At 50.0% G+C, this 26,228-nt stretch overlaps 2 protein-coding genes across 12 annotated transcripts in view; one reads left to right on the top strand and one right to left on the bottom strand.

The window, feature by feature from the left end:
• The first annotated feature begins 40 nt into the window (after positions 1-40).
• Positions 41-21,473, top strand: ZNF276 (zinc finger protein 276). 4 transcript variants are annotated; one of them, XM_038537999.1, is made up of 11 exons: positions 41-162; positions 4,371-4,674; positions 5,024-5,070; positions 5,165-5,611; positions 6,693-6,771; positions 8,033-8,116; positions 15,266-15,376; positions 15,445-15,520; positions 15,764-15,881; positions 18,186-18,285; positions 18,361-21,473. In XM_038537999.1, the coding sequence occupies exons 2-11, from the start codon at positions 4,391-4,393 to the stop codon at positions 18,605-18,607; spliced, it is 1,593 nt and encodes a 530-aa protein (XP_038393927.1). In that variant the 5' UTR covers positions 41-162; positions 4,371-4,390; the 3' UTR covers positions 18,608-21,473. The 4 variants fall into 4 exon arrangements, with proteins under 4 accessions (XP_038393927.1, XP_038393925.1, XP_038393928.1 ...); XM_038537997.1 differs by lacking the exon at positions 41-162 and adding an exon at positions 599-809; XM_038538000.1 differs by lacking the exon at positions 41-162 and adding an exon at positions 1,316-1,451.
• FANCA (FA complementation group A) overlaps positions 17,504-26,228 on the bottom strand; it is a 62,219-nt gene continuing 53,494 nt past the window's right edge. The window contains exons 32-44 of one of the 8 annotated variants that reach the window (XM_038537986.1): positions 25,752-25,918; positions 25,064-25,169; positions 23,873-23,932; positions 23,627-23,731; positions 22,819-22,931; positions 21,877-22,015; positions 20,731-20,793; positions 20,387-20,489; positions 19,915-19,990; positions 19,507-19,663; positions 19,292-19,384; positions 18,970-19,111; positions 17,504-17,563 (exon numbers count right to left, since the gene is read on the bottom strand). In XM_038537986.1, coding sequence (XP_038393914.1) covers positions 19,004-19,111; positions 19,292-19,384; positions 19,507-19,663; positions 19,915-19,990; positions 20,387-20,489; positions 20,731-20,793; positions 21,877-22,015; positions 22,819-22,931; positions 23,627-23,731; positions 23,873-23,932; positions 25,064-25,169; positions 25,752-25,918 — 1,290 coding nt within the window. In that variant the 3' untranslated portion in view covers positions 17,504-17,563; positions 18,970-19,003. Of the gene's footprint in view, positions 17,564-18,728; positions 19,112-19,291; positions 19,385-19,506; positions 19,664-19,914; positions 19,991-20,386; positions 20,490-20,730; positions 20,794-21,876; positions 22,016-22,818; positions 22,997-23,626; positions 23,732-23,872; positions 23,933-25,063; positions 25,170-25,751; positions 25,919-26,228 lie in introns of those variants that run through there. The other 7 variants (XM_038537985.1, XM_038537987.1, XM_038537988.1 and 4 more) reach the window with 7 other exon arrangements.

The following is a 26,228-nucleotide window of genomic DNA, read 5'->3' as shown; positions in this document are numbered from 1 at the left end:
TGCGCGGGAGCCGGCGCCGCCCGAGCCCTGGACCGCCGGAAGGGGCGGGGCCTGCGCGGCAGCCCTTCCGGCGGCCCGGGTCCGGCCGCTGCTCGCGCGGATCTCCCGGGGCTGGAAGGGTGGCGGCGCTCGCAAGTAGCCTCACGTCGTAGCTGCGAGCGAGTAAGTGTACCAGTCGGCACCTGCACTCCACGTCTGTGACATGCCAAACGCGTGGGCCCTACCGTGCCGCCCCTGCCCCCTCTCCTGGCCTTTCCCCTCGCTGCCCCGCCCCTCCCTCATCGCTCCGCCCCGCTTCCTGGGGGCCGAACGGGGCCGAACGGCGGAGTCGAGCGGAAACGAACGAGCACAGTCCAGCTGAGCTGACGCGCGAGGCTCTGGGCCGAGCAGGACTTAACCCGGTGGAGAGGCCGGGCCCAGCCCACACAGCGGGGCCGAGCTGATCCGAGTGGAGCCGAGCCGGATCGAATAGGGCCGAGCGGAGCCGAGCCGGGGCCGAGCCGAGCCGAGCCGAGCCGAGCCGAGCCGAGCGGGGCCGAGCCGAGCGGAGCCGAGCCGGGCCGAGCACCGGGGCCCGGCTGCAGCCTCGGCCGCCGCCATGAAGCGGGACAGGCTGGGTCGCTTCCTGTCGCCTGGGGCGGCGGGGCAGCGCGGGGGCTCCGGCGGCGGTGGCAGCGGCCGGACTCGAGGCCGGCCGGCCCGCAGCGGGCCGAGCGTGGACGAGGCTGCGGCCTTGGTGGCGGCGCGGCTGGGCTGGGGCCTGGCGCGGGCCCGCGGGGACCCGGGCGAGGACGGCGCCGACGAGGCAGGTGGGTCCGGCCGGGCGCTGGCGGGGCGGGGGTCCGTCGGCGGGGACGCGCTGCCCGGGCGCCGTCTGGCCCGGCCGCTGACCCTTTCGTGCCCGCTGTGCGCTCACCGAGGGGTTTGCGCGTAGGGGTGCTGGCTTTGCTGTGCGCTGTGCAGCCTGAGGTCCGCGCCTAACCGGTCTGGGCCTCCGTGGCCTCTTCCTTAGAGCAGAACGGAGCGGGTCGGGTGCCGGAGGCCCTCGCCCGGTAGGTGATGCCCCCGCCCCGGGGACCCTGCTTGCCCGGGGGCCGGGGGTGGCGGCGGGGGCAGCGTCTGCAGACGAGAGGCCGGGGTCGAACCTGGACGGGTCAAGGTCCCCGGCTGCCGGCGCCTTGCTTGGGGCGGACGGCCTGTGCTGCTGCAGTGTCAGGAGCCCGGGAAGGCGCCGATGAACGAATGTGGTGCCTCAGCCGGGCACTGGGCCCGCGCGGGCTGTCTGACCCGGGTCAGCGCGCAGGGCGGTTCGGTTCTCGTGGTGACAGCGTAGCCGCTTCCAGAGCCGTCACCGGGCCTGGTTTTCTGACCGCTCCTCTGCCCCCGCCCCCCTCCGCCCACAGCTTCTCGGTTCTCCGTGACGTGGTGTCATCTTTTCTAATGTCAGACATGTAAGTGAGGTCATGTGGTGTTTGTCTTTTTCTGTCTGACTTCCCTTGGGGCCATACCTCGGCGGTCTATCCGTGTGGTCACACGGGCAGGATTTCCTTCTTTTTTAGGGCTGAGTAATACTCCGTTGTGCGGGGGCACTCGCACCCATCCCACTTTTTTTTTTTGGTCCATTCGTTAACCTATGGACTTCCCTTATTTCCACACCTTGGCTGTCGAAAATGATGTTGCAATGAAAATAGGAGAAAACACTAACTCAAAAGTTTCCTTTGGGTAAATACCCAGAAGTAGAATTGTTGGGTCAAATCGTAGGGTTTTTTTTTTTTAGATTTATTTGTTTATTTTAGAAAGAGGGTGAGTGTGCTCATGAGAGACAGTGAGGGAGCAAGGGGAGGGGCAGAGGCGGAGGCAGAGGGGAAGCTCCCCGCTAAGCAGGCAGTGGACGCTAGGCCCCGGGCAGTGACTGAGATGGTGACCTGAGCTGAAAGAGGCACTTAGGCTACTGCACCACCCAGGTACCCCTGGTAGCTTTATTTTTAATTTTATAAGGGTCCTCCAGCCTGTTTTCAAAGAGACTGTATCAATTGATACAAATTTGCATTCTCACCAAGAGTGCCTAAGGGTTCCCTTTTCTCCATGTCCTCAGACTCACTATTTGTCATCTTTTTGAGAATAGCCATCCTAACAGGTGTGAGGTAATAGCTCATTGTGGTTTTGCATTTCCCTGATGAGCACATATGCACTTGTACTTGTTAGCCATCTGTATGTATGTCTTCTCCTGAAAAATGGCGATTTAGATCTGATGCCTGTTTTTGTTTTGATTTTATTTATTTGAGAGAGAGCAAGCAGAGGGAGAGGGAGACAAGCACACTCCTCACTGAGTGTGGACCCCCACATGGGGCTTGATCCCGGGGCTTGATCCCATGGTCCTGAGATCAGGACCTGAGCTAAAACCAGGAGTTGGAGACATAGTCAACTGAGCCACCCAGGTACCCCTGCTGCCTATTTTTTAATTGGGTTATGCTTTTGAATTGTATTAGTTCTTTATTTTAGATATTAATCCTTTATCAGATAAATGAGTGGCAAATACTTTTCCAAAATCAGTCGGTTGCCTTTTCATTTTGTTGATGGTTTTCTCTGTAGTGCAGAAGCATTTTACTTTCATGTAGTCCCACTTGTTTATTTTTTGCTTTTGTTGCCTTTGTTTTCAATGTCGAATCCAAAAAAATCATTACTGAGACTGAGGAGAAGGAATATACTTCCAGTGTTTTCTCCTATATACTTCCAGTGTTTTCTCCTAGGAGTTTGTGATTTTAGGTCTCACATTTACATCTTTAATCCACTTGGAGTTTATTTTTATGATTTAAGTTGGGGGCCTCGTTTCATTCTTCTGTTTGTGGCTGTCCAGTTTCCCAACATCATTTATTGAAAAGACTTACCATTTCCCCACAGTATATTCTTGCCTCCTTTGTCATAAATTAATTGACTACACATATGCATGGGTTTATATCTGGGCTCTCTATTCTGTGTCTGTTTTTATGTCAGTACTATACTCTCTTGGTTACTTTAGTTTTTTAATATAGTTCAAAATCAAGAACTGTGATGCTTCTGGCTTTATTCTTCTTTCTCGAGATTGCTTTGGCTGTTTGGAGTCTTTTGTGGTTCTGTATAAATTTTAAGATTGTTCTGTTTCTGTGAAAAATGCCACTGGAATTTGGTCAGAATTGCACTGAATCTGTAGATGACTTAGGGTAGCATGAACATTTTAAGAGTACTCTTCTAATCCACGAACGCAGAATATTCATTTATTTGTGTCAATTTCTTTTGTCACTGTCTTATAGTTGATTTTATATAGGCTTTTCATCTCTTTGGTTAAATTTATTCATAGGTACTTTATTCTTTTTGATGCAGTTGTAAGTGGGATTATTTTCTTAGTTCCTTTTCTCTGGTACTTCATTACTGATTTTATATCCTGCAACGTTACTGAATTTGTTCATTCCTAGAGTCTTTTGGGGAAGTCTTTAGAGTTTTCCATATGTAATACCGTATTGTCTGCACATAGGGATAGTTTTTTTACTTCTTTTTTTTTTTTTTCCTATTTGGATATTTCTTATTTTTCTAGCCTGATTGCTCTGGCTAGGACTTCCAATAGTATATTGAGTAAAAGTGGTGAGAGTGAGCATCCTTATTTTTTAATCTTAGGGAAAGCTTTCTGCTTTGTACTTGTGTGTATAATGTTAGCTATGACATTTATCATGCTGAGGTACATTCTCTCTCTACCCACTTAGTTCAGAGTTTTTATTATGATGAGCATTGAATTTTGTCAGAAACTTTTCTGCATTTATTGAGCTGTTCCTATGATTTGAATCCTTCGTTTTGTTAATATGTATCACATTGATTGGTTTGTGGATGTTGGACCATCGCATCCCTGGAATAAATCCCACTGGATCCTGGTATATGAGTCTTTTAGTGTATTGTTGAATTTGGTTTGCTAATGTTTTCATGAGGGTTTTGCAACTGTATTTGTCAGGGTTATTGGCCTGTAATTTTCATTTCTTGTGGTGTCCTTGTCCTGTTTTGTTATCAGGATAATTGTGGCCTTGTTGTAGAAGCACTTAAAATTCTCTGAAAAGTTTTCTGGACCAGAAGGGCCTACACTGACCACACCTCCCAAAGGCTGTATGTTCAGCTGGGAGCTCAGAGCCAGAGCCCTGCCTTTGGCCCAGATGTGGGTTTGTGTTGAAGAGGTGTATGTGGGGAAGCTCCCTGGAGGGTCTTCTCCACTTGGGGAGCTGGGAGGATAGCAGAGCATGGGCCTCACCTCCCCTGGGCCGTTGCTCGCTTCCTAGGAGCTTGTGTTTTCCTTGCCCTGTGCAACGAGCAGCCTCGCCTGCTGACTTAATGTCCCTGTGCTTGCCCAGGAACAGGCCGGGCTCTTGCCATGGGGCACTGTCGCCTCTGCCATGGGAAGTTCTCCTCACGGAGTCTCCGCAGCATTTCTGGCAGGGCACCTGGGGACAGTTCAGGCAGACCACCTCCAGGGGAGCGAGTTTTCACCAGGGACTTCCAGCATCTGCTGGGGGTGGCCGTCCACCAGGACCCAGCTCTGTCTCAGTTCGTCTGCAAGAACTGCCATGCCCAGTTCTACCAGTGCCATGGCCTCCTCAAGTCCTTCCTGCAGAGAGTCAACGTCTCCCCGACGGGCCACCGGAAGACTTGCACAAAGTAAGCATTCCTCCTCCATTCATTTGGTGGGCTTTCAGGGATCGAGCACCCTGCGTGCTGGGGCTGTTCTAGGCCCCCAGAGTGTGGGGTGGGGGTGTGTGTCTCTGCAATGGGGAGATACCTCCTGCCTGGAGCAGCAGCCATGTGTGAGCACCAGTGTGACTGGTGTGAGGGAGGTGGACAGACGTGCATGAGGATGGTAAGGTCCTCAAAGGGCCCTGAGATGAAGACAGCTCTTGCAAGAGAAGTTTCAGACAGCATGTGGGAGAGGTGGCCTGTGAGAGGGGTCTGGTGAGCCCGGGTCTTGTTCATTGCTAGCCCAACTCACAGCCATCCTGATCCTTTGCAGGGTTGGTGCCCAGCCCCCACCAGGGGCAGAGGAGGGAGCGTGTCTGGGTGAGTGTGCCCCTGGTGTGTGGTGTGTGGGTAGGCTCCAGGTGGGCTGGATGCTGACTGGCCATGGGTATGGCGTCTCTGTGCCTTTCCTCAGTGGACCTGATCACTTCGAGCCCCCAGGGCCTGCGCGACTTGGTGGCATGGGTGCATGGACACGCAGCCAGCTGTGGGGCCCTGCCTAACCTCCAGAGGACACTGTCCTCCGAGTACTGCGGTGTAATCCAAGCTGTGTGGGGCTGTGACCAGGGCCACGACTATACCATGGATGCCGACTCCAGCTGCGGGGCCCTCTTGCTGGACAGTGCATTGGCAGTCAAGTGGACATGGGACAAGGAGATGGCCCCATGGCTCACCCAGCATCGGGGCTCCAACCCCACTGGGGCTGCCCCTCAGAGCTCCCAAGGCAGAGCGACCACAGCTCCAGCCGAGACCGAGACACTGCCCAGCACGGACCTGGCCCAGCCTTCTTCAGATGTCAACCCTGTAGGGCCTGGGCTGGGCCCCCCATCTCAGCCAAGCTTCCCCTCAAGTGGGGCCCCAGGTAGGAAGCTCTTCTGGGCTGTAAGACCAGGATTCCTAGTCTTGAGCCAGGCAGGGCCCTCAGCAGGAAGTGGATGTCTTTATTGTTGTGGGCAGTGGTCATAGTGTTGTATGCAGAGGTTCTGGGACAAATGATGAGGAGTTCCTCCTGGGCATCTGACAGCAGGGAGGAGTTGAGGACCCTATTCCAGCAGTTTCTGTAAAGGCATGCTTGTCTGCCATCTGGTCTTCCTTGCTAAGCCTGCTTGGGGCCAGGGGGCTGAGGGAGGCAGAAGAATGGGGTCCTTGTTGTGGGACATAGGGGAAGAGGGCAGCTGGTACATCTGAGGCTGTTTTGGGACAGCTGCAGGTCATTCCCTGGGTCTCAGCCAGTGTCCCAGTAACATCCCAGTGGGACTCATGTAGACAGGTTCCTCTGCCAACTGGCCAAGAGGAAACACAGGGCCCTTGTTGGGGACCTGATCCCACATTACTGTGGTTAGGGTGTAGCTGTTGATGACTTTATGCTAGGGTGGCTAGGGTGGCTTCCCCCTGGCTTCTCTCAGCCTCCATTTGTGCAACTGTGTGTGCGCGGTACTTGGCTGTTCCTATGTTCAAGCTCTTGGTGGCACTTTTTAAAAATGCATCTACAGAGATGGTTCAGAGAGATAGAGGTACACAAATGCTGGGAAGGGAGAAGGGAATTGTGTCAGAGGGTTCTTAGAACTGCTTGGCCTATTAAACTGTGCGCATGCAATTTTGATAACAATGACTTTTTAAATATCTTGGAACATGCACAAAGCACAGGTCGTCCGTCCTACCCTGAAACGACAGGATCTGAATCTCTAGGAAGGGCTGGGTTTGCTGATGTGGACTGTCGGCTAGAGTTTCTGATGTCTGGTGCTGCCCATGCCTGTGCTAGACATGAGGGTAGCCTGTCTGGCTGTGCAGAGACCTTATGGGGGATGGGACTGGGAGGTGGCTGGGATTTCAGGTGGGAGGACCCCAGGCTCCCAACGGGGAAGGCTCCGTTGTCAGACAGGTACACGCCTCCTTGCCTGCACTCTGTGTTGGTAATAGGAGCCTTGTTCTTTGTTTCTCAGGGCGGTTGGGTGAGAAGCAGGTTCCATCTTCAACCTCGGATGATCGGGTAAAAGACGAGTTCAGTGACCTTTCTGAGGGGTGAGAGAAGAGTGGGTTTAAATAGCCTAAAATTCCTCCTTGGAAAACCAAACTCCGCCAACTTGTGCACTCCCTGCCCGTATCCTGGCCAGGACCCTCTCCTTCTCTCAGTGGGAAGGAGATGAGTGGCCGAGGGTGCTTCCAGGGTTCTTGTTCCTGATGGGGGCCTCCTGGGTCTAGAGGGCCTCTCAGACCTAAGGCATCTGCGAGGGAAACAGGACCAGGGTGGTGTGGAAATTAGAGTCCCATGCTCGCCCCTTTGCTGTTGCTGGCCCGTGTCCTCCAAGGCTGTATGTAGTTTGTACCAGCTGTAGATGATTCTGAAACAGGAAGTCAATCTCTGGTCCTTTGTCATGATATGATCATCACTTGGGTCAGAGGTTCTGCGCAGGAGGACAAATTGCCCAGGAAAGGGCATTACCAGGGACTGTGTTCCTGGGGCCACCTCCTGCTTTTCGGCTGAGAGCCACTAATGGTGGCAGCTACACGCCAGCTGGCCTTCACACCCTTTCCCCATAAGCTGTGGCTGGACTATACATGTACCCTCGTCCACACAAATCGGAGGACAGTATGGTTTTTGGTACAACTCCAGTGGGGTATCTGTGATAAATGACTGAGGTGCCTGGAAGAACCCAAGTGGATGTGCTAAAAACACTCCCAGGACCAGGAGTGGTCACAGGCTGTTCCATAGGCTACTAGCCAGCCTTAGTCTTTCCTGTCCAGACAGGTGGCCACCTGTAAGGGAAGGCCATACATAGGGTACTAGCTTGTCTCTGCTTCCCTATAGACACTGAATAGTTACTCATGTTTTAGGGTAAAGGTTACAGATACGCAGATCATTTTTTGGCCTTTGTGATCTTTGCAATGGCTGATAGCTGACCTGTCAGCTGGATAGGTGTTCACACAGTTCTGGGTATAGGTGACCCCTAGTCTGAAAGTCCACTTCCTCAGAAGCCCACCTCCTTGAGGTCTTGGCGCGCTACCTGGGGCCCCATAGAGTGGTCCTTCCAAAGTTCAGGGTTCTAATGTGAGGGGATTGCGGCTTCTGGGGGATGGTCCAATTTGCTGGACTTCAGTGACTCTGGCCTGACCTTTCTGTTAGGAACCTAGTTCAGAGATTTGGGGATTTTAGGTTTCTGAGACCTTTTTGAGAGAGCTAAAATATGGAGTATGGAGATTTGATGGTGTTTTTAGTTAGGAAGTATCATTGCATCTGTCATGCACCCTAGGCCTTTGCTAAAGGTTCTCTCTTCTTCCCAAGGGACATCCTGAGTGAAGACGAAAATGACAAGAAGCAGAATACCCAGTCCTCAGATGAATCCTTTGAGCCTTACCCAGAAAAGAAGTAAGGGGGGGCAGTCTTGTTGCATGTCCATGGGGTCTGGGAATGGCATCACTGGGTAACCTGGAAACCTATGTCTGCCTGGTAGGGTCACCGGGTAGGAGTAGTGGGGATAGGGAATGGAGGCTCCTGCTTCCCGGGCTGCCCTGTCTCAGCACATGTTTTCTGCTTCTCTTTGGCCTGACCACCCTAGTCCAATGCAGTTTGGCTTCTGAGTGAGCTGGGAGGCGTTTCCTAGTTCAGTGCTGGGACCTGGTCTCAGTCATGTGAGAGTGTGCAGGGTGCCTGTGGATATGATTCAGCCTCATTCTGGGAGCTCCCTGCTTTCCCTTCTGCCAGCCCTGCTCTGCATTGTGGTGGTGTAGTGTCTACCGTCTTAGCCTCTGACTTCCTGCAGGAACCTCTACCCCGTTGTTCTTTCTCTTTCTGTGCCAAGGTCTCTGGAGGCTCAGGGACCCAGCCCTGTGGTTGCTCTGGCACAGATTTCGACACCACCCTCTAGTAGATCTGCTTCTGTGGGCTTGTCTCAACCTTCTGTTTTCACAGATTTGTGTTTTCTCTTAGTTAGGATATATGGTCCTGGCAGGGAAGGCTGAGATGTACTTGTGTCTCTTTCTTCCCAGCCTTGTGCCCAGGAACACCCAGAACATCTGCGGTTAGTCACTGTCCCACTTGGGTATTCTTGGGCATTTCACAGTAGAATGAAAACACAGGAGCACCACACCATCAGCCAAGAAAACACAGCAGAAAGATTAAAAAGCAAACCTGACTTCCTTTTTACTTTTGGGTTTTGACATGGCTGTGGAAAGAGAAACAGAAGCCAGGCCCTGTGGAAGGTGACCCACAGGGCCCAGGTGGCAGTGGGCTGGCCACAGCTCTGGGTTCAGCCTTGTGCCCACAGAAACACTCAGACATGGTGGCCGCATGGTTCCTTGGGTGCCACAGTGTGAGTCATACCTGGAGACCTAGGACAGGGCCTCTGAGCAGCCCTGCTCCATGTGACTTTGTTTTAGCAGACATGCCTGTGTGGGCCCTCACCTGGGGGCAGACAAGAAGACACTTAGCAATGTGTGGATTAGGGCACCATGGCTCCAGGAAGAAATGAGAGTCAGGAGCCTGAGTGATCGAGGGGAAGGAAAAGAAACCAAAAAGCAGGGAGTCAGGTGTTGCCAGCATAGCCCTCTGGTGTCTGCGGGGATTTGAACCCCACACCCTTGAGGGACTCACCCAGTGGGGAACCTGCTTTTCCCTCTCCTTCTGCCTGCTGCTTCTTCTGCTTGTGCACTTGTGCTTGCGTGCTGTCAAATAAAATATTTTAAAAAGGAGAGATGTGTAATCTGGTGTGGGAGGGATATGGTGAATCACTGGTCACAGGGTGGTTCTGGGGTGCCTGAGGGTGGAGGCCAGTGAGAAGAGGACACACGGCCAGATATCAAAGAAAAACTGTTAGACAAGGAGAGGAGGAGAAGCCTGAACAGTCCCCGGAAAGGTTCTTTTTAATATACTCTTTAAGGAGGACAACAATTATTTATAATCTGTGTTGTTTTAAGATTTTATTTGTTTGAGAGAGTGCATGTGTGCACAAGCGGAGGCAAAGGCAGAGGAGGGAGAAGCAAACTCCCCCACTGAGCAGGGAGTCTAACTCAGGGCTAGATACCTCAGGTCATGACCTGAGCCGGAGGCAGACGCTTCACCAACTGCGCCATCCAGGAGCTCCTATAATCTGTTTTTTTTTTTAAATTGTGGTAAAATAAAAAAAAATAAAAATAAAAATAAATAAATTGTGGTAAAATATATTTATAAAATTTTACCGTTTTATCATTTTTTAAAAGATTTACATTATTTTTTAGAGAGGGAGCATATGTGAGCAGGCGGAGGGTCAGAGTGAGAGAATCTCGAGCAGACTCCCCACTCAGTGTGGAGCCCAGTACAGGGGCTCTGTCACTCAATCCTGAGACTGCGACCTGCTACAAAATCAAAAGTCTGACATTTGACCGACTGAGCCACCCAGGTGCCCCCATGTTATCATGTTTAGATGTGTAGTTAATTCAGTGGCATTAAGTACATTCATAGTGTTGTGTAACCGTCATCACTGTTTCTAAACTTTTCCTCATCCTAAGCAGTAATGAATCCCCGCCCCCCCCCCCCCCCCCCCCCCCCCCCGGGCTCTGGCAGCCACTAATCTAATTTCAGGGTACCTCATTCAAGTGGAAATATGTATTTGTTCTTTTTGATAGGCTTCTTTCAGTTAACATAATGTTTTTTAGATTCATATGTGTTGTAACATGTCTCAGAATTTGGTTCCTTCTATGGCTGAATATATTCTGTTGTATGGATAGACCACAGTTTGTTGATGCATTCATCTGTCATTTCGGGTTGCTTCTGCCTTTTGGCTGTTGGGAATAATGTTATAAGTACTGGCCAACAAATATATGTTGGAGAGGCCCCTGGTGACTCGGTTAAGCACCCAATTCTGGATCTCAGGGTCGGAAGTTTAAGTCCTGCATTGGGCTCTAGGCCCAGTGTAGAGTTTACTTAAAAAAAAAAAAAAAAAAAAAAAATTATCTGTTTGAGTCTCTGTTTCAGTTCTTTGGGTGTCCCCCGAAGTAGAATTGTTGGGTCATATGGTAGTTCCATGTTTAACTTTTTTTTTTTTTCCATGTTTAACTTTTTGAGAAACTGCCTTATAGTTTTCCATAGCAGCTGCATCATTTTACATTCAACAATGTACAAGGGTTCCAATTTCTCCAAATCTTCAACATTGTTTATTTTCTTTGTTTTTAATTTTGACATGATTTTATTTTGTTTTTTAAAGATTTTACTTACCTGAGAAAGAGCAAGTAAGAGAAAGAGCACAAGTGGTGGGGGGGTGGTGTAGAGGGAGAGGTGAGAAGCAGGCCCCCGCTGACCAGAGACCCTGAAGCAGAGCTCCATCCCAGGACCCCAGGATCATGACGTGAGCCAAAGGTAGATGCTTAACTGACTGAGCCACCCAGGTGGCCCTGTGTTTTTGGTTTTGGGGTTGTTTTTTTGTTTTTTGTTTTTTTGGTTCTTTTTTTTTTAGAGAACGCTTCAGGGGGGCATGTAGAGAGAGAGGAAAGAGAACCTTAAGCAGGCTCCAAGCCCAGTATAGAGCCCTACATAGCCCAGTATAGAGCCCTACCCTGAGACAAAATCAAAGGTCAGATGGTTAACAACCAACTGAGCCTCCCAGGCACCCCATTATTTTGCTTATTTTTAAAGTGAAGTATACTTGACATATGGTGTTAGGTCCAATCATGTTGTGACAAATGGTAAGATCTCATTCTTTTTATGACTGAATTATGTTCTGTTATATACATACCACATCGTCTTTATCCGTTCATCTTGGAGCCCTTGGGTTCCTTCCATGTCCTGGCTATTATAAACAGTGCTGCCATAAACATGGGGGCATGTGTCTTTTTGAATTAGTGTTTTCTTTTTGTTTGGGTAAATACCCAATAGTGGAATTACTGGATCATATTCTATTTCTATTTTAAATTTTATATGAAGTTTTTTATTGTAATTCCAGGATAGTTAACGTACAGTGTCTATTAGTTTCATGTGTATATATTTTTAATTTTTTGTGGAATATCCATACTGCTTTCCATAGTAGCCATTTCCTTTTTTCTAATTTTTAGTATAGTTAAACAGTGTTACCTTAGTTTCAGGCATATGACATAGTGATTCAAACCTGATTTCCTTTTCAGTCGTCATCCTCGGGGTGAAGTGGTATCCCATTGTCATTTTGGTTTTATGTTTATTTGTTTTTAAAGGTTGTATTTATTTATTCATGAGAGACTCAGAGAGGCAGAGACAGGCAGAGGGAGAAGCAGGCTCCGTGGAGAGCCTGATGGGGGGGACTCTATCCCAGGACCCTAGAACCCCAGGACTCTGGGATCACTACCTGAGCCTAAGGCAGACACTCAACCACTGAGCCACCCCATTGTCATGTTGATTTGCAATTCTTTAATGATTAGTGATGATGAGCATCTTTTAACATCTTACTATGTTGAATAGTGGTAGTGAAGAAATGTCTATTTAACTCCTTTGCCCTTTTTTAATTTATTATTTATTATTTATTTATTATTTTTATTCTTTTTAAAAGATTTTATTTATTTATTCATGAGAGACACACAGAGAGAGAGAGAAAGGCAGAGACACAGGCAGAGGGAGAAGCAGGCTCCATGCAGGGAGCCTGACATGGGACTTGATCCCCTTCTTCAGCATCAGGCCCTGGACTGAAGGTGGCACTAAACTGCTGAGCCACCCGGGCTGCCCTCCTTTGCCCTTTTTAAAAAAATATTAAATGATTTTTTTCTTTACTTTATTTGTGTTAGCCCATTTTTAAATTGGCTTGTTTCATCTTTATGCTATTGAGTTGTAGGGCACATTTTTCTCCTATTCGGTTATCTTTTTCATTCCCTTGATATTTTCCTTTGATGCACATGCAAAAAAAAAATTAAGATTTTGTTAATTTATTTATTTATTTTTAAATTTTTATTTATTTATTCATGAGAGACACACAAAGAGGCAGAGACATAGGAAGAGGGAAAAGCAGGCTACATGTAGGGATCCCAAAGGACGATGCCCGATGTAGGACTCGATCCTGGGACCCTGGGATCATGCCCTGAGCCGAAGGCAGATGCTCAACTGCTGAGCCACCCAGTTGTCCCTCATTTACTTATTTGAAAGAGAGACATAGCAAGAGATACATAGCGAAAGAGACCACAAGTAGAGGGGGCAGGGAGGAGAAGCAGGCTCCCCACCGAGCAGGGAGCCCTACATGAGGCTTGATCCCAGGACCTCAGGATCATGATCTGAGCCAAAGGCAGTCATTCAACTCACTGAGCCACCCACGTGCCCTAGCGCACAAAAATTTTTAATTTTTAGTCCAATTTACTTATGTTGCTTTGCCTTTTTTCTTTTTCTTTTTTTTAAGATTTATTTATTTATTCATTCATTCATTCATGAGAGACACACACACAGAGAGAGAGAGGCAGAGACACAGTCAGAGGGAGAAGCAGGCTCCACGCAGGGAGCCCGTCGTGGGACTCGATCCCGGGTCTCCAGAATCACACCCTGGGCTGCAGGTGGCGCTAAACCGCTGTGCCCACCAAATCTCTATGCCCAACATGGGGCTCAAATTCACAACCCTGAGATCAGGAGTCGCATGCTCTGCTGACTGAGCCCAGCATGCTCTGCTGACTGAGCCCACCAGGCACCCTATGTTCCTTTGCCTTTGATGTCACATTCAAGAAACTGTTGCCAAACACAAGGTCATGTTTTCTTCCAAGAGTTTGATAGTTTTAACTCTTAGGTCTTTGATTCATTTGAGTTAATTTTTATATAGAGAATAAAGTAGGGATCCAGATTCATTCTTTGGCATGTGAACATCCAGGTTTCCCAGCACCATTTGTTGAAGAGATTGTCCTTTCTCCATTGAGTGATCTCGGCACCCTTGTCAAAAATCAATTGATTGTTCTTGTAAGGGTTTATTTTTGGTCTCTCAGTTTTATTGTTAGTCTCTATGTCGGTTTCTGTGTCAGTACCATACTATTTTGATTATTGTAGCTTTATGAGAAATCTTGGAATCAGAAATATGAGTCCTCCAGCTTTGTTTTTCAGACTTATTTAGCTATTTATTATACCTTGAAATTCCATGTGAAGCTTAGGATTGCTTTTTCTGCCAAAAACACCACTGGGATTTTGATAGGGATGGAGTCTGTAGATTGCTTTGGGAGAAATATTGCCATCTTAACAATATTAATCCTGTAACCCATAAACCTGGGATGTTTTCCCACTTATTTAGGTCTTTAATTTGTTTCAGCAGTGTGTTATAGTCTTCAGTATATAAGTCTTTCACTTTCTTGGTTAACTTTATTCCTAAGTATTTTATTCTTCTTGATGCTATTGCAAATGAATTGTTTTTTACTTTTTCTTTTTGCATTGTTCATTGTTAGTGTGTAGAACTGTTTTTTTTGTGTTAATTACATACCCTGCAACTTTGCTGAATTTATTTCTGTGTGTGGATTTTTCAGGGTTTTCTACATATAAGATCATGTCATTTGTGCATAGAGGTGATTTTCTCTTTAATATAGATTATTATATTTTTCTTTTTCTTGCCTAGTTGCTGTGGCTAGAACTTCTAATACTATGTTGAATAGTGGTGGTGAAAACGGACATCTTTGTCTTGTTCCTTATCTTAGGGGAATACCTTCAATCTTTTACTGTTGAGAAAGATGTTAGCTGTAGACTTGTCCTATAATGCCCTTCTGTATTTGACAGTTTTCCTTAAATGTCTGGATCTAAAAAGGGCATTTCTCTTTATTTTTTAAGATTTTATTTATTTGAGAGATAGCACGAGCAGGGGGCAGAGGCAGGGAGAGAAGCAGATTCCTTGCTGAGTTTGGAGCCCAACACAGGGCTCTGTCCCAGGATCCTGGGATTCTGACCTGAGCGGAAGGGGCAGATACTTCACCAATGCAGCCACCCAGGCACCCCATGTCTCTTTAAATGTTCAGGAGACAGCACAGGGGAGGTTGGTCCTTTGGGGACCTGTCAGACTGAATAAAAGGTCCCCACTGCCCCACCTGGCTCCAGCAGCAGGACTAAGGAGCAGGGATGACAGCTGGCAGAGCACAGAGCTCTATCCCAAAACTACACATCTCCCTTTGAGCCCCTGCGTCGTTGCCATGCACCTCCCATCAGATTCCAGAATTGTGATTCTGATTTTTTTTCCTAGTCTAGTGGTTGGAAGGACTGACCCCTAGGGCTTCCCCACTCCACCATTTAACAGGATGTCTCCAAATAGTGTTTGGTTTTGATGTTTAGGGAGTGAAATTTGAGTCCTGAAAACCCACTACTGTGGCCAGTGTGGTCCCTGTCCCAGCACCTTGCCTTCCCAAGGCGGTTGTACCAACCACCTTTCCAGGGGGTTGAGTTCTGCTGGTTAAGGGTCAATTTGGAGGCCAACCAGTGAGAATTGGGACTGGGGCAGGTTACCACTGAAGCCTGAGGAAAACCCCCAACTCTTCTGTTTGAGGAGAAAAGTGAGAAACACATATGCAGCAGAGATCACAAACATTGCTGAATCTGATTACATATACCTCCCCCTTTTTTTCCCCCTTACAGAGTCTCTGGTAAAAAGAGTGAAAGCAAAGAAGCCAAGAAGTCTGAAGAACCAAAAATTCGAAAGAAACCTGGACCCAAGCCGGGCTGGAAGAACAAGCTCCGCTGTGAGAGGTGAGGGCCTGGGGAGAGGGCTGCCCTGCCTGCTGGGGCAGTGGCTCCATGTGTGCTCTGCATTGCAGGGAGGAGCTGCCCACCATCTACAAGTGCCCTTATCAGGGCTGCACGGCCGTGTACCGAGGGGCTGATGGCATGAAGGTGAGAAGGAGCAGTGCCCCGTGTGTGGCTGACGGGAGGACCAGATGTTTCTATAGAGCTAGGTGTAGAGTTGTACCCAAGGGCTCATGTAAGCCTGGGCAAATAGAGAACTGAGCGGCCACAGGCCAAGAAGTGAGCCAGCACCCACCTGTTGGGTGAAGAATGGTTGGATCTCTCCCTTTGAGAGTGATCAGGGTACTTGTCCTGGCCAAGGCACTCAGGGTTTTGCTGTCCCTTCCGCAGAAGCACATAAAGGAACACCACGAAGAAGTCCGGGAGAGACCCTGCCCCCACCCTGGCTGCAACAAAGTGTTCATGATTGATCGCTACCTGCAGCGCCATGTGAAGCTCATCCACACAGGTATGTGCCCTGCTCTCCCACTCTCATCTGTACAGTCCCCTTGGGTGGCTGATGGGGACTGGACACCCTTCGGAAAGGCCCAGGGCTGCATCTTGGTGCATCAGTGGTTTGAAATGGACCGTGAAGAAATCCCAGTGCCTTTCTGCAAGTTTATTGTGGTGAGGTTGTTTTTATCATTACTTTTAAAACTGTCCTGGAGAGTAGCGTCCCCCTGTTGCCCAGGGCCCAGCATTTCAGGGGGGAGGAGGGAGTCCAGGGTGTGTTGGGTGTGCTCTGCTGTATCCTTCAGACCAGTCTGCAGCAGCTCTCTGCCTGGGAGGGCCGTGTGTGGTCCGAATGTGGTGCATTTTCACTGGCCCTACTCTGGTCTGCTTGTGAAATGACACCTATTGCCATAGCCTTGCCGAACCCCCAGAAAGGGGAACATGGTGTGAGCAGGGGTTTGGGCCTGTCTTCTGAGGGAGGAGGCCTGCTGTGCTGGGATGGGGTATGGGGTACCAGGCTTGGTGTAAGCAAGTTAGGAAGGGAGTGTGGTCCGTACCCTGCTGGTTCCTATGGGTGACCCCGTGCTTATGCTGAGGGGCGGGGGAAGGAAAGGGCACCTGCCAGCTCCTTTGCTCCTGGAGGGGCCTCGCCCTGAGTGTGTTGGCGCTCTGGGATGCCCTCTGTGATGAGGCACTGGGAGTGTCCACGGGCTGTTCACCCACCTTCTCTCCAAGACCTTCTCTCTGTGCCCTCTGGGCCCTCCCTGAGCCAAACCCACTGACCTTTATTTAGACTCCAGGTGTCAAGCCCCCTGGTTACAGGAACTCAGGAAACTCGGCCTCTCGGTCCCTCTGGCGTTCTAGGCCAGTTGCCGTGGGGACTTGTTTTCCCTGTGAGCTGCCATGTGCTGGTCTGTCTCTTGCTCTCCTCCACCAGGGGGGCTCCTTCCTCCTCTCGATCTTCAACTCCAAACTTCACAAACAACTTGGAGTTTGTTGACAGTCTTGAGGGGACCTCTGGGGCATTTGGATGATTTGAGTTATCTAGATAGGTTTGTGGGACGAGGCGAGCCTAGGGCCCTCCTCCTCCGCATACAGACCACAACCCTGAGCTCGTGTGTTCATCACAGTTTTGATTCTCCTCTGATTTTGACATAGTCTATATTACATGTGTTAGAAACACAGGTACTACACCTGTGCCTGACCTACATGGCTGCTGCTCTCCTGAATTGCCATCACCCCCTTTAAAAGATCGATGTATTGCATATGTATTTATCCCTCAATAATAATTTGCTTATTTTTGAACTTTGTAAAAATAACTTGTGATTTTTTTTCACCCAGATTTGTCCATTTTTATTGTTGAATCCTATTTGTTGGCTTCACAATGAAACCATTTTCCTATGTCTTTTGCTCTGAGCTTTCTTGGACATGGCCTGACACAGTTCCCTCAAATTGGGTATTAGAGCTGTGTGTCTCAGTCTGGACGCCAGTGGTCAGAACCATTAGCAATTTTTAAAATTTTTTATTTAAATTCAATTTGCCGGGCAGCCCTGGTGGCTCAGCGGTTTGGTGCTGCCTTCAGCCTGGGACGTGATCCTGGAGACCCAGGGTCGAGTCCCACGTCGGGCTCCCTGCATGGAGCCTGCTTCTCCCTCTGCCTGTGTCTCTGCCTCTCTCTGTGTCTCTTGTGAATAAAATCTTAAAAAAAAAAATTGAATTTGCCAAAATTCATTAGCAATTTTTTTAAAACACCAAAGAAGATATACTATCAACTATGAGGGTTCATTGTACTTCGTAGGGGTGAAGCCAGGCTCTGTGGGTATTTGTGGATAAGCAGGTGGGACTTGAAGTGGCAGGGAGGAAGAAGCTCATGGCCACCATGCCAGGTGCATGTCCAGTAGAACTGACTGTTCAGTTTTTGTTCAAGAATATAAGAAATTTACTTCCCAAGTGGATATGCCCCTCCCCTACCTTGGACCCAATATGGGGATCATTTCTAGAGCAGTAGTAATCTATGAAGCATTATTGATTGGGCTTCCTCTAAGGATTTTTGCTCCAGTAAATAGATGTAAAGTTTCTCTTTCAGAAAACAAGCTTCAAATGTACACAGTTAATGAAACCCCAGCCAGGTGACATTTTTAATAAGCAGTTTGGAGCACTTTATTCACAAAAAGTTTTTTTTAATCTCTGAATAAAATGAGGTTTGCTCAGGCCCCTTCATTGGGCCCTGAGTGTAAGGAAACACTATGTCAGGGCACTGTGCTCTACGGGAGTCCTGGGCTTTCCTCGTGCCTGTGCTCACTCCATCTCTGGTCCACAGAGGTGCGGAACTATATCTGTGATGAGTGTGGACAGACCTTCAAGCAGCGGAAGCACCTTCTAGTCCATCAGATGCGCCACTCAGGAGCCAAACCTCTGCAGTAAGTGTGGGTCTGGGCACCTTCTCATGGCCACACTGGTGCCCATGCCCTTGCTCACCTGACCCTGTCCCCCAGGTGTGAAGTCTGTGGGTTCCAGTGCCGGCAGCGGGCATCCCTCAAGTACCACATGACTAAACACAAGGCTGAGACCGAGCTGGACTTTGCCTGTGACCAGTGTGGCCGGCGGTTCGAGAAGGCCCACAACCTCAATGTGCACATGTCCATGGTCCACCCTCTGACGCAGACCCAGGACAAGGCCCTGACCCTGGAGCCAGCACCAGGGCCTGTGGAAGGCCAGGCCGTGAAGCCCGAGCCCACCTGAGTGGAGGTGGTGAACAGGGTGACGACAGTTTCAGTAGTTCCTCATATGCGAACTGATGGCACAGCTTTGCTCGCTCGCTCCCCTGGAGCCCCCATGCTGTACACTCCCCCCACCCCACCCCCCCACCCTGTGTGTCAGGAGGGCATTGATCTGCAGTATGGGGAAGGCGGGCTCAGTATGCAACTCATGTTGCCTTTCTAGCCTCCACTCTGGGACCAGCATTTTCCTACGAATACTGAGTGACTTGGGGCCAGATGGATTTTAAATAACTGATTCCTGTTCCCCACTAAAACAATCAAGGAGATTTGTAATCCACTTTTTAGTGCAAGAGCTCCATGTTATGCTTGTAATAAATTATTTACAAAGGAGCTGGGCTGTGCACTGCGCAGGGTCCAGTCAGAAGAGATGGGGCTCCTGGTAGAGGTCGTCGTCGGATACTGCTTGATGTCTGCTCAGGAGGGCTGCACTCACCTCTGGGTCACAATGTCCACTAGTGGCCAGCAGCTGCAAGAAAATAACTGTGCTCAGCCTAGTGCGGCCCCAGGACACCCAGGGCCAGCAGAGAAGCTGGCAACCATGGCCCTGCAGGTGAGTGGCCACAATGCAAGTGTCTTCAGCACTCTTAATGTTTAAACAGTGATTTGGACTTAAAAGTACACATGCAACTGAGGATCTGGGTGTTACCTCTGCCATGTTTGCAAAGCTCTTTTCTGGGCACCTAGGTATTGATTGCAGCAGAAAGTGACGAGCTTTTATTATCAAGCCTACAGGGTCACCCTAGAGAGAAGACAGGCAGAGCCACAGGTCAGGGGGTATACTGTGAGGGGTCATGATGCACCCCCACCTGCTCACTGTACCACGAGAGTTGGCTGCATGGGTATGTGAGTGGTGTCACCTGCCTGGCCCTGGAGCTCCTGGCTCCTGCCAGCTAGAGCTGAGACTGCACTTGTCTCCCCAGTCACGAAGAGACAGATCAGCTTTAGGTACATGTCGACAGCAACGCGCAGGAAGGCATCTTCCCTGATGAAGGCGTCTTCATCAAAGTAGGAGAGAAGGCTGAAGGTAAGAGAAGAGAGCACATGTCTCTTAAGATCATACAGAAGTGAGTGGCAGCACAGAGCAGCTACTCATCTGAGGAACGAGGTTACAGGCATCTTTCCCATGTGAAGGGAGACTCAAAATGGTCCCACAGGATTGGGGAAGGAGTGACACCCTTTCTCTGACCACACAACCGCCTGGGTGTGAACTCCTTCACTGAGAGAGAGAGATGGTATTAAGTCACCGACCAGAGGAGCAGGGGCACTTACCTGTAGAAGGCAAACGGTAGCAGCCTGATGTATGGATCTGGGGCCAGGCGGAGGAGGACTTGCCCCAGACCACCATCTGCAACCAAAGGAGGAGGTGGGCTCAGGGGACCTCAGGTGCCTGCCTGTGACGAGTGTTGTCCTCATGCCAGGGCGAAGAGGCAGGGAGGCAGATCCCCATAGGACGGCCTAGTGGCACCCTGGGACCCCCCTGTACTCCACTCAACTCTTCTGTGATTTAAAGGAATTTGTACTGCATTTATCCTAGTGGTTTACATACTTGGTGTGAAGATAGACTTCCAAAGAGGAGTTAGTGAACTAAGGCCCAAGGGTGAATACTTAACCCTTGAAAGTTTCTGAAGGAGGACTAAATAAAAGTGGGGACCACAGCCTGCCTCTACTGGGTCACCCATGTTGCTGGTAACTAGGACCTACTCAGGCCAGCCCCTGCTACCAAGTCTCAGGGGCTTCTCACCAGTGTCTGTCAACTGAAAGAGCACCAGCCAGGAGACCTTCCTCTTGTCCAAGCACCTCAGGATCTCAGCACAGATGTCCACAGCCTTCAGGAAGTCAACAGCCTATGGCCCACAGAAGAGACAGGCTGACTATCTGTAGACAGGCTTGCCCTGGGAAGGGGTGTGGCCTCCAGCCCAGAAGGGAGCCTCTGCTCACTTTGTTGAGTCTTGAGTTGTGACTGAGGAATAGGCCAGGGACCCAGGGGTTCTTGCTTCTGCAAGCAGAGGACTCCCAACAAGCCCTTCCAAAGGTTTCAGGGCCTTCCTCCTCCCAGAGACCCTGCCTTACCCAATGGGGTCTTACATGTGGGGTGAGATGTGATGAAAGCAGGCCCATTAAGGAAAAGAAAAACAGGACAACCAGCAGCTACAAATAAAATCAGTACATTTACAACATGAAAATCAGCTAGGCTGTACCCTCAAAGAGTAATTCTAAGTAAGGAATGTCGACATTGTTCTTTGACCGAACATTTATAGGCAGAGGGCATAAATCTTACCCCTAAGTGGATCTTCTCAGGAAGGAAAATTTTCAAGTGATAATTTGAGGATATCTTACTGACTGGGTCATTTTCTATGTGCCTTAAACACAGTTTGAAAGGGGCTGCAAGGGAAAACTGTGCGAGCCATCCCCGGCCCGGCCCAGCCCTGCTCCTGGGCTTCTTGTCCGGAACGGTGTCTAAGATCCCAAGAGATAAATGCACAGGTCCCATGCTGATTTGAGGCCAGAGTCCACCTCCTCCCACCTTCCCTGGAGCGCACCCAGGTTGGCTGGGGTCTCTCTGGATACTTCCCCTCAGCACACACAGGCCTGAGAGGCTTGGAGCCATTGAAATTACCAAAACCTAAAGCAGGCATGTATGTCTGGAGTGACAGGTTGACTTTCTAGTTTACAAATGGTTTAGTTCAGGGAGCGGTGAGGGAAATAAGGCTGTGGGAGAACAGAGAAGGTCCCTGGGGCAGCTGACAGCCCCAGCCTGGGTTGTGGGGAAGATAAAAACAAGCAGAATCAAAAGTTAAACATGTAAAAAAAAAAAAAAAAAAAAAAAAGTTAAACATGTATTCCTTCTACCAGTAAACTTGAGAGTCAAATGATACACCACCTATAAACCTGGCAAGTTTTAATTCCTAATAAAAAGTCACAAGAATGCCATACTTCCTATCTGTCCTTGGAAAAGCATGGTTCACTAGACGCACCTCAAGAAACACAGCTGATCTCAACACTGATTAAAAACAAACCTGCTAGAAAGAAGTGAGGGATGCCTGGGTGGCTCTGGTTGAGCATCTGTCTTTGGCTCAGGTCATGATCCTGGGGTTCTGGGATTGAGTTCTGCATCAGGCTCCCTGTGAGGAGCCTGTTTCTCTCTCTGCCTATGTCTCTGCCTCTCTCTCGTCTCTCATGAATAAATAAATAAAATCTTAAAAAAAAAAAAATGAAAATTTCATTTCTTGCCTCCTCGCTTTGGCAGTTGAGCTTCTCCAGCTGGCTCTTGATTCTGGTTTCCTCGGCTTGCTGGATGGCAAAGTGTAGTGCAGCAGCAGAGACCCAGGCTGGGCCAGGCGGCGGGGATGCCAAGTCAGAGGAGAGGCAGCTAGGAGAGAGGGGTCAGCATAGGAGCTCCCAGTCCTTCCTCCTGAAGCTGTCAGGAAGCCAGCCCTATCCAACTTCAGGGGGCAGCAGAAGCAAAGTCTAGGTCCCCAGCTCCCCCTGGCTTCGCAAAGGGACCTACATAGGACCTCTACATACGACCTGTGTCAGCTTCATTGTCGGTTTAGGGTCGTCTCCCGGTTCCCTAACATGCTTCCATGCTATGGATGTGAGGAGGGGGTAGGGTCTGACCCAGACACCTGGTCGTTGGACACAGGACTTTCACCTGGTGTCCATCCACCACTCAGCCCCTGGGCTTCTGGGTACAATCCTCCTACTCAGTCCCTGCTGTGACTGCAGTGATGCTCAGAAAGTTTCCCCAGCACGTTAAAAACAGGGCCAAAAATTAGTGGAATGTAGTGTATTTTGGGTTTCCTTATTTTCTGGGATTCTGAGCGCTCGGGACCCTGCACAGGGATAGGAGGAGGCGGGGTGGGACCAGCTCCTCCTGACTACCTCTAAGGACACGGCTCTCCACTCATCCAGCAGATGCCAGAGACCACCAGCTGGGCAGGCTGGGACCTGCCCCTCAGACACATCCCCATGATGCTGCCACTGCCAGGCCTGTGTGGACCTGAGAGGAGACAAGGGGCAGGTGGGCTGGAGAGCTGGGTGGAGACTTCCTCTTTCACGTGCATCTTGCTCAGCCTGCCCCTAAGGCTTCTGTGTTGCATCGCAGGGGTTCATGGAGGTAACCTAGAGCAGGCCCTACAGAACATCTGTGCTTCCTCCCCTTGTCCCACGTACCTCTTGCCAAATAGCTGGGCCTCCCACAGCCTCTGCAGCTCTTGGGGCAGTGGGCCCTGGAAGCATCTCCTCCACCGGGTATGAAGTTCAGGCTCCAGGCGTGGCCACCATAACTTCCAGAGAGAAAGATCACCAGTGAGCACGTCAGGGGAGGCTAGACTTGGACCCGTCTTCAGTCCTGACAGCCGAGATACAGAACCTCTGAGGGACCACTGGAGACCTGCCTGAGGCTTGCTAACCCCACCAGCTCTGCTCATGTTCGTCTCAAGTACTTGCTTTACAGTTCAGGGCAATCCCACAAGGTACTATCCTCCTCTGTAGAGGACATGATGTTTTACACAATAGCTTTTGCAGTGAATTCCACCCAAATGAACCACAGACTTCAGTGTAAAGCCAAACTGATCAGGGGCTACAGCAGCTCAAGTTCAACTGCTGCTGGGGCTGGAATTCTATATAACACAACTAGGAGAGCTGTGTGCTATCAGGACTTCCAAAAAAGCCAGCAATGCACCCATGGTAACCTCACACCCTCCATGTGAGTATGTCAGGCCAGCAGGGGACTGGGCCTCCTCACTTCTCAAGTCCTGACAGTTGTCTGTCAGGAAACAGGCGTAACCTGAGTTGAGTGCATCTTCAGCCAACGTAGACCCAGAGATACACTCCTTTCCAGCGGGCAAGGCCAGGGAAGTCCGTCTTCCTACCTTCTGGTGGATTCTGTGGACCCCCTGCCCCCGTTCCTCATTTTCTCCTAAACAACAAGAACCAGGATGCTGCCCCGGATGCGCCGTGAGAAAGCAGCTACACCTACCAGAGCAGAGGTCACAACTATGGGGCACTCAGTCTGGCATGTAGTCAGGATCAGGTTGGCTGTCAGGGAGGGGTCTCTGCTTTGTGAACAGGTGTTGAGGAGCCCCTGCAGGAGAGAACATGCCAGAAGCTCAGCAGCATATCTGTCCCTGAAAGGCACCACGGCTTCAAAGCACCACTGGGTATGAGGGTCAAGCCCAAGGGGACTGAGCAGGTCATCTGGGAGGTGCAGAGGGCAACAAATTACCCTGAAGAAGTGGACAGTGATGTCGTGGGTCAGGGCACTTCCATGGCAGCAGAAGTTTCTCTGCAAAACAGCACAGACCAGTGAGAAAAGAGCCAACGGGACTGGGGGTGGGGGTGAGGGCAGCATGTGCCGAGAGGCTTTCGCAATGTTCATGGCACCACTGCTGACCACGGATGTGGTTCCTTTGTGCAGCCAGACAGACCCCCCACCAGCCTGCCACAGGCTGGGAGGCATGGGCGGCACTCCCTGATGGCACTGTTGCTGGGATGGCAACTTGCCTCGCCACCTCTGGGTTCTCCATTCTGCCAGCCTGCACAGCCCCTTCTGAGAACTCTGAGGAAGACGGCCTCTGCTGAGAACTGAAAGCTCCTCTCTGCTTTCTGAGTCACCTTGTAAAGCTCTGTGTGACTGAATGGAACCTTACTTCCACCTCTAGTCATATTTGTGCATTTTTTAGAACTGGAAAAACATCTTCAGGGGTAGAAGCTGTTGTGAAGCATGTAGAAGCTGTGCTTATTCCTGGTGACCTCAGTGACCCTGACTGGATGCATGTAGGCTTTCATTTTTCTGGGTAAGATCATGGAGCACCTGACACTGAACAGGGTGTACAATGGAAGAAAGCAGGGCCGACTGGTGGGAATGGCTGTCCTCTCAGCATCACTGGCTTTTGTGTTCCTGAAATGTCAAAACTGCAAAGAAATGGAGATTCTTGGTCTAAAATACTTTTTGGATCTTGATGGCTGAACACTGGGGAAAGCTCCAGGAAAGGACTGAAGCTTTGGGACACCTAGGTGTCTCAGCGGTTGAGCGTCTGCCTTTGGCTCAGGGTGTGATCCCAGTCTGGGGATCGAGTCCCACATCGGGCTCTCTGCATGGAGCCTGCTTCTCCCTCTGCCTGTGTTTCTGCCTCTCTCTGTCCCTCTTATGAATAAATAAAATCTTAAAAAGGGGGGGGGGGCTGAAGCTTTGGAGGAAGGGAGTTACAGCTGATCTCTGTACCTCACTGGTGGTCACTCTCTTCGCTCCTGGAGCAGGACGCCCGTTCTTTCCCTCAGCAATCTGCTGGTCTGTACACACACTGAAGCAGTGGGCTCCAAGTGACCACAGATGCACCCGTGAATTTTCAAGAGCCAGCCCTCAGTGGTAGACCAACCCCATCCCTGCGTCCTGAGGTTGCTGCCCCACACCTACCAGCTCAGAGTTGACCAAGTGGAAGAATTCAGTGCAGTCAGGGGTGGCCGGCTGTTTGTTCTGGGGGCTGCCGACGAGAATAGATGGGGGCAGACCGAGGAGGATCCTTGCAAAGAGGAGCGCATCAGTGGTGGATGGCACAGCCTAACTTCACTCCCAGAGAGCTCAGACTCAGATCTGTAACAACCCTCCCTGCTTACTCTGGGAACCAGAGTCCCCGCCTGGGGCTGCGTGCTGAGCACTCATGCCTGCAGGGCCCCCTGTCAGCATTCACAGCATCAACTCTAAGAGCCATTCTTAAGTTGCACCTAGGGAGGGTGCACCACAGACTAACATAGCTATGCACCTAGGGAGTTGCACCTAGGGAGGCAAAAGGGTGCACCATAGACTAACATAGCTATGCCCAAGAACTAGGGGATTACATGATCTCACACTCATAAATAAGGAGTAACTGTAACCACACACGGTTTTCCTTATTTCGACATGAATTCTTTAGGCTACATCTTTCAACAATTAATCTCCAGGGTCTGAAGAGGCAGGCATTAATCCAAAGCTTCAGACCCTGCTCTCTCCATGGGAGCCCCAAGGAGAAGATGCAGTCACAGCCTGGGGGTAGGGGCCAGAAACAAATGACCAATGGAAAAGAAAACTCGTGACAAAAGAGACACTCCACACAGCGCCATGGTACCATCTGTACACAAGCAGCTCCTGCTGTCTCTGAAGGCGGGCAGCCACATCCCACCCGCTGGCCAGGGCCTGGAGCCGTCTGCGGAAAACTCTGAAAAGGAAGTGCCCCTGAGAAGGAGAGCACCTCTGGGGTGCTACTGGGCCCTGCTCCAGGTCAGCAGCCATCTCCTGGAAAAAACAAGACCAAAACATTCACATACTTTAATTGCTGGTCCCAGGGGCTTATCCCCAGATGTGAAGCCAGAAAGTCCTCAGAGCTTACTGTCTGCCCCAATCAGGACTCTGAAATGGGGTTGACTGGCTTGGGAGAAAGGTTTCCCAAGAGCTGGGCATGAGTGGGCCAAGCCTTTTAACTTGGAAATCACTGAAAATTTGCAAAAAGAGAGTAAGAATAGGACAAAGAACACCTTTACCAGATTTCCCAAAGCTAATAGTTTATCATTTATCATCTGCTTTTACTAACACGCACAGGTGAATT

Source organism: Canis lupus, chromosome 5, assembly GCF_011100685.1.
Source record: "Canis lupus familiaris isolate Mischka breed German Shepherd chromosome 5, alternate assembly UU_Cfam_GSD_1.0, whole genome shotgun sequence".
In the NCBI taxonomy this organism is placed as follows: domain Eukaryota; kingdom Metazoa; phylum Chordata; class Mammalia; order Carnivora; family Canidae; genus Canis; species Canis lupus.
This window is presented reverse-complemented; position numbering and strand designations above follow the sequence as displayed.

Excerpts from the sequence above, each read along its gene's own strand:
- ZNF276 (XM_038537997.1), top strand. The coding sequence starts at position 599 with ATGAAGCGGGACAGGCTGGGTCGCTTCCTGTCGCCTGGGGCGGCGGGG. Across the intron at positions 4,675-5,023 it reads CACCGGAAGACTTGCACAAA|GGTTGGTGCCCAGCCCCCAC; the intron begins GTAAGCATTCCT and ends GATCCTTTGCAG. Across the intron at positions 8,117-15,265 it reads GAGCCTTACCCAGAAAAGAA|AGTCTCTGGTAAAAAGAGTG; the intron begins GTAAGGGGGGGC and ends TCCCCCTTACAG.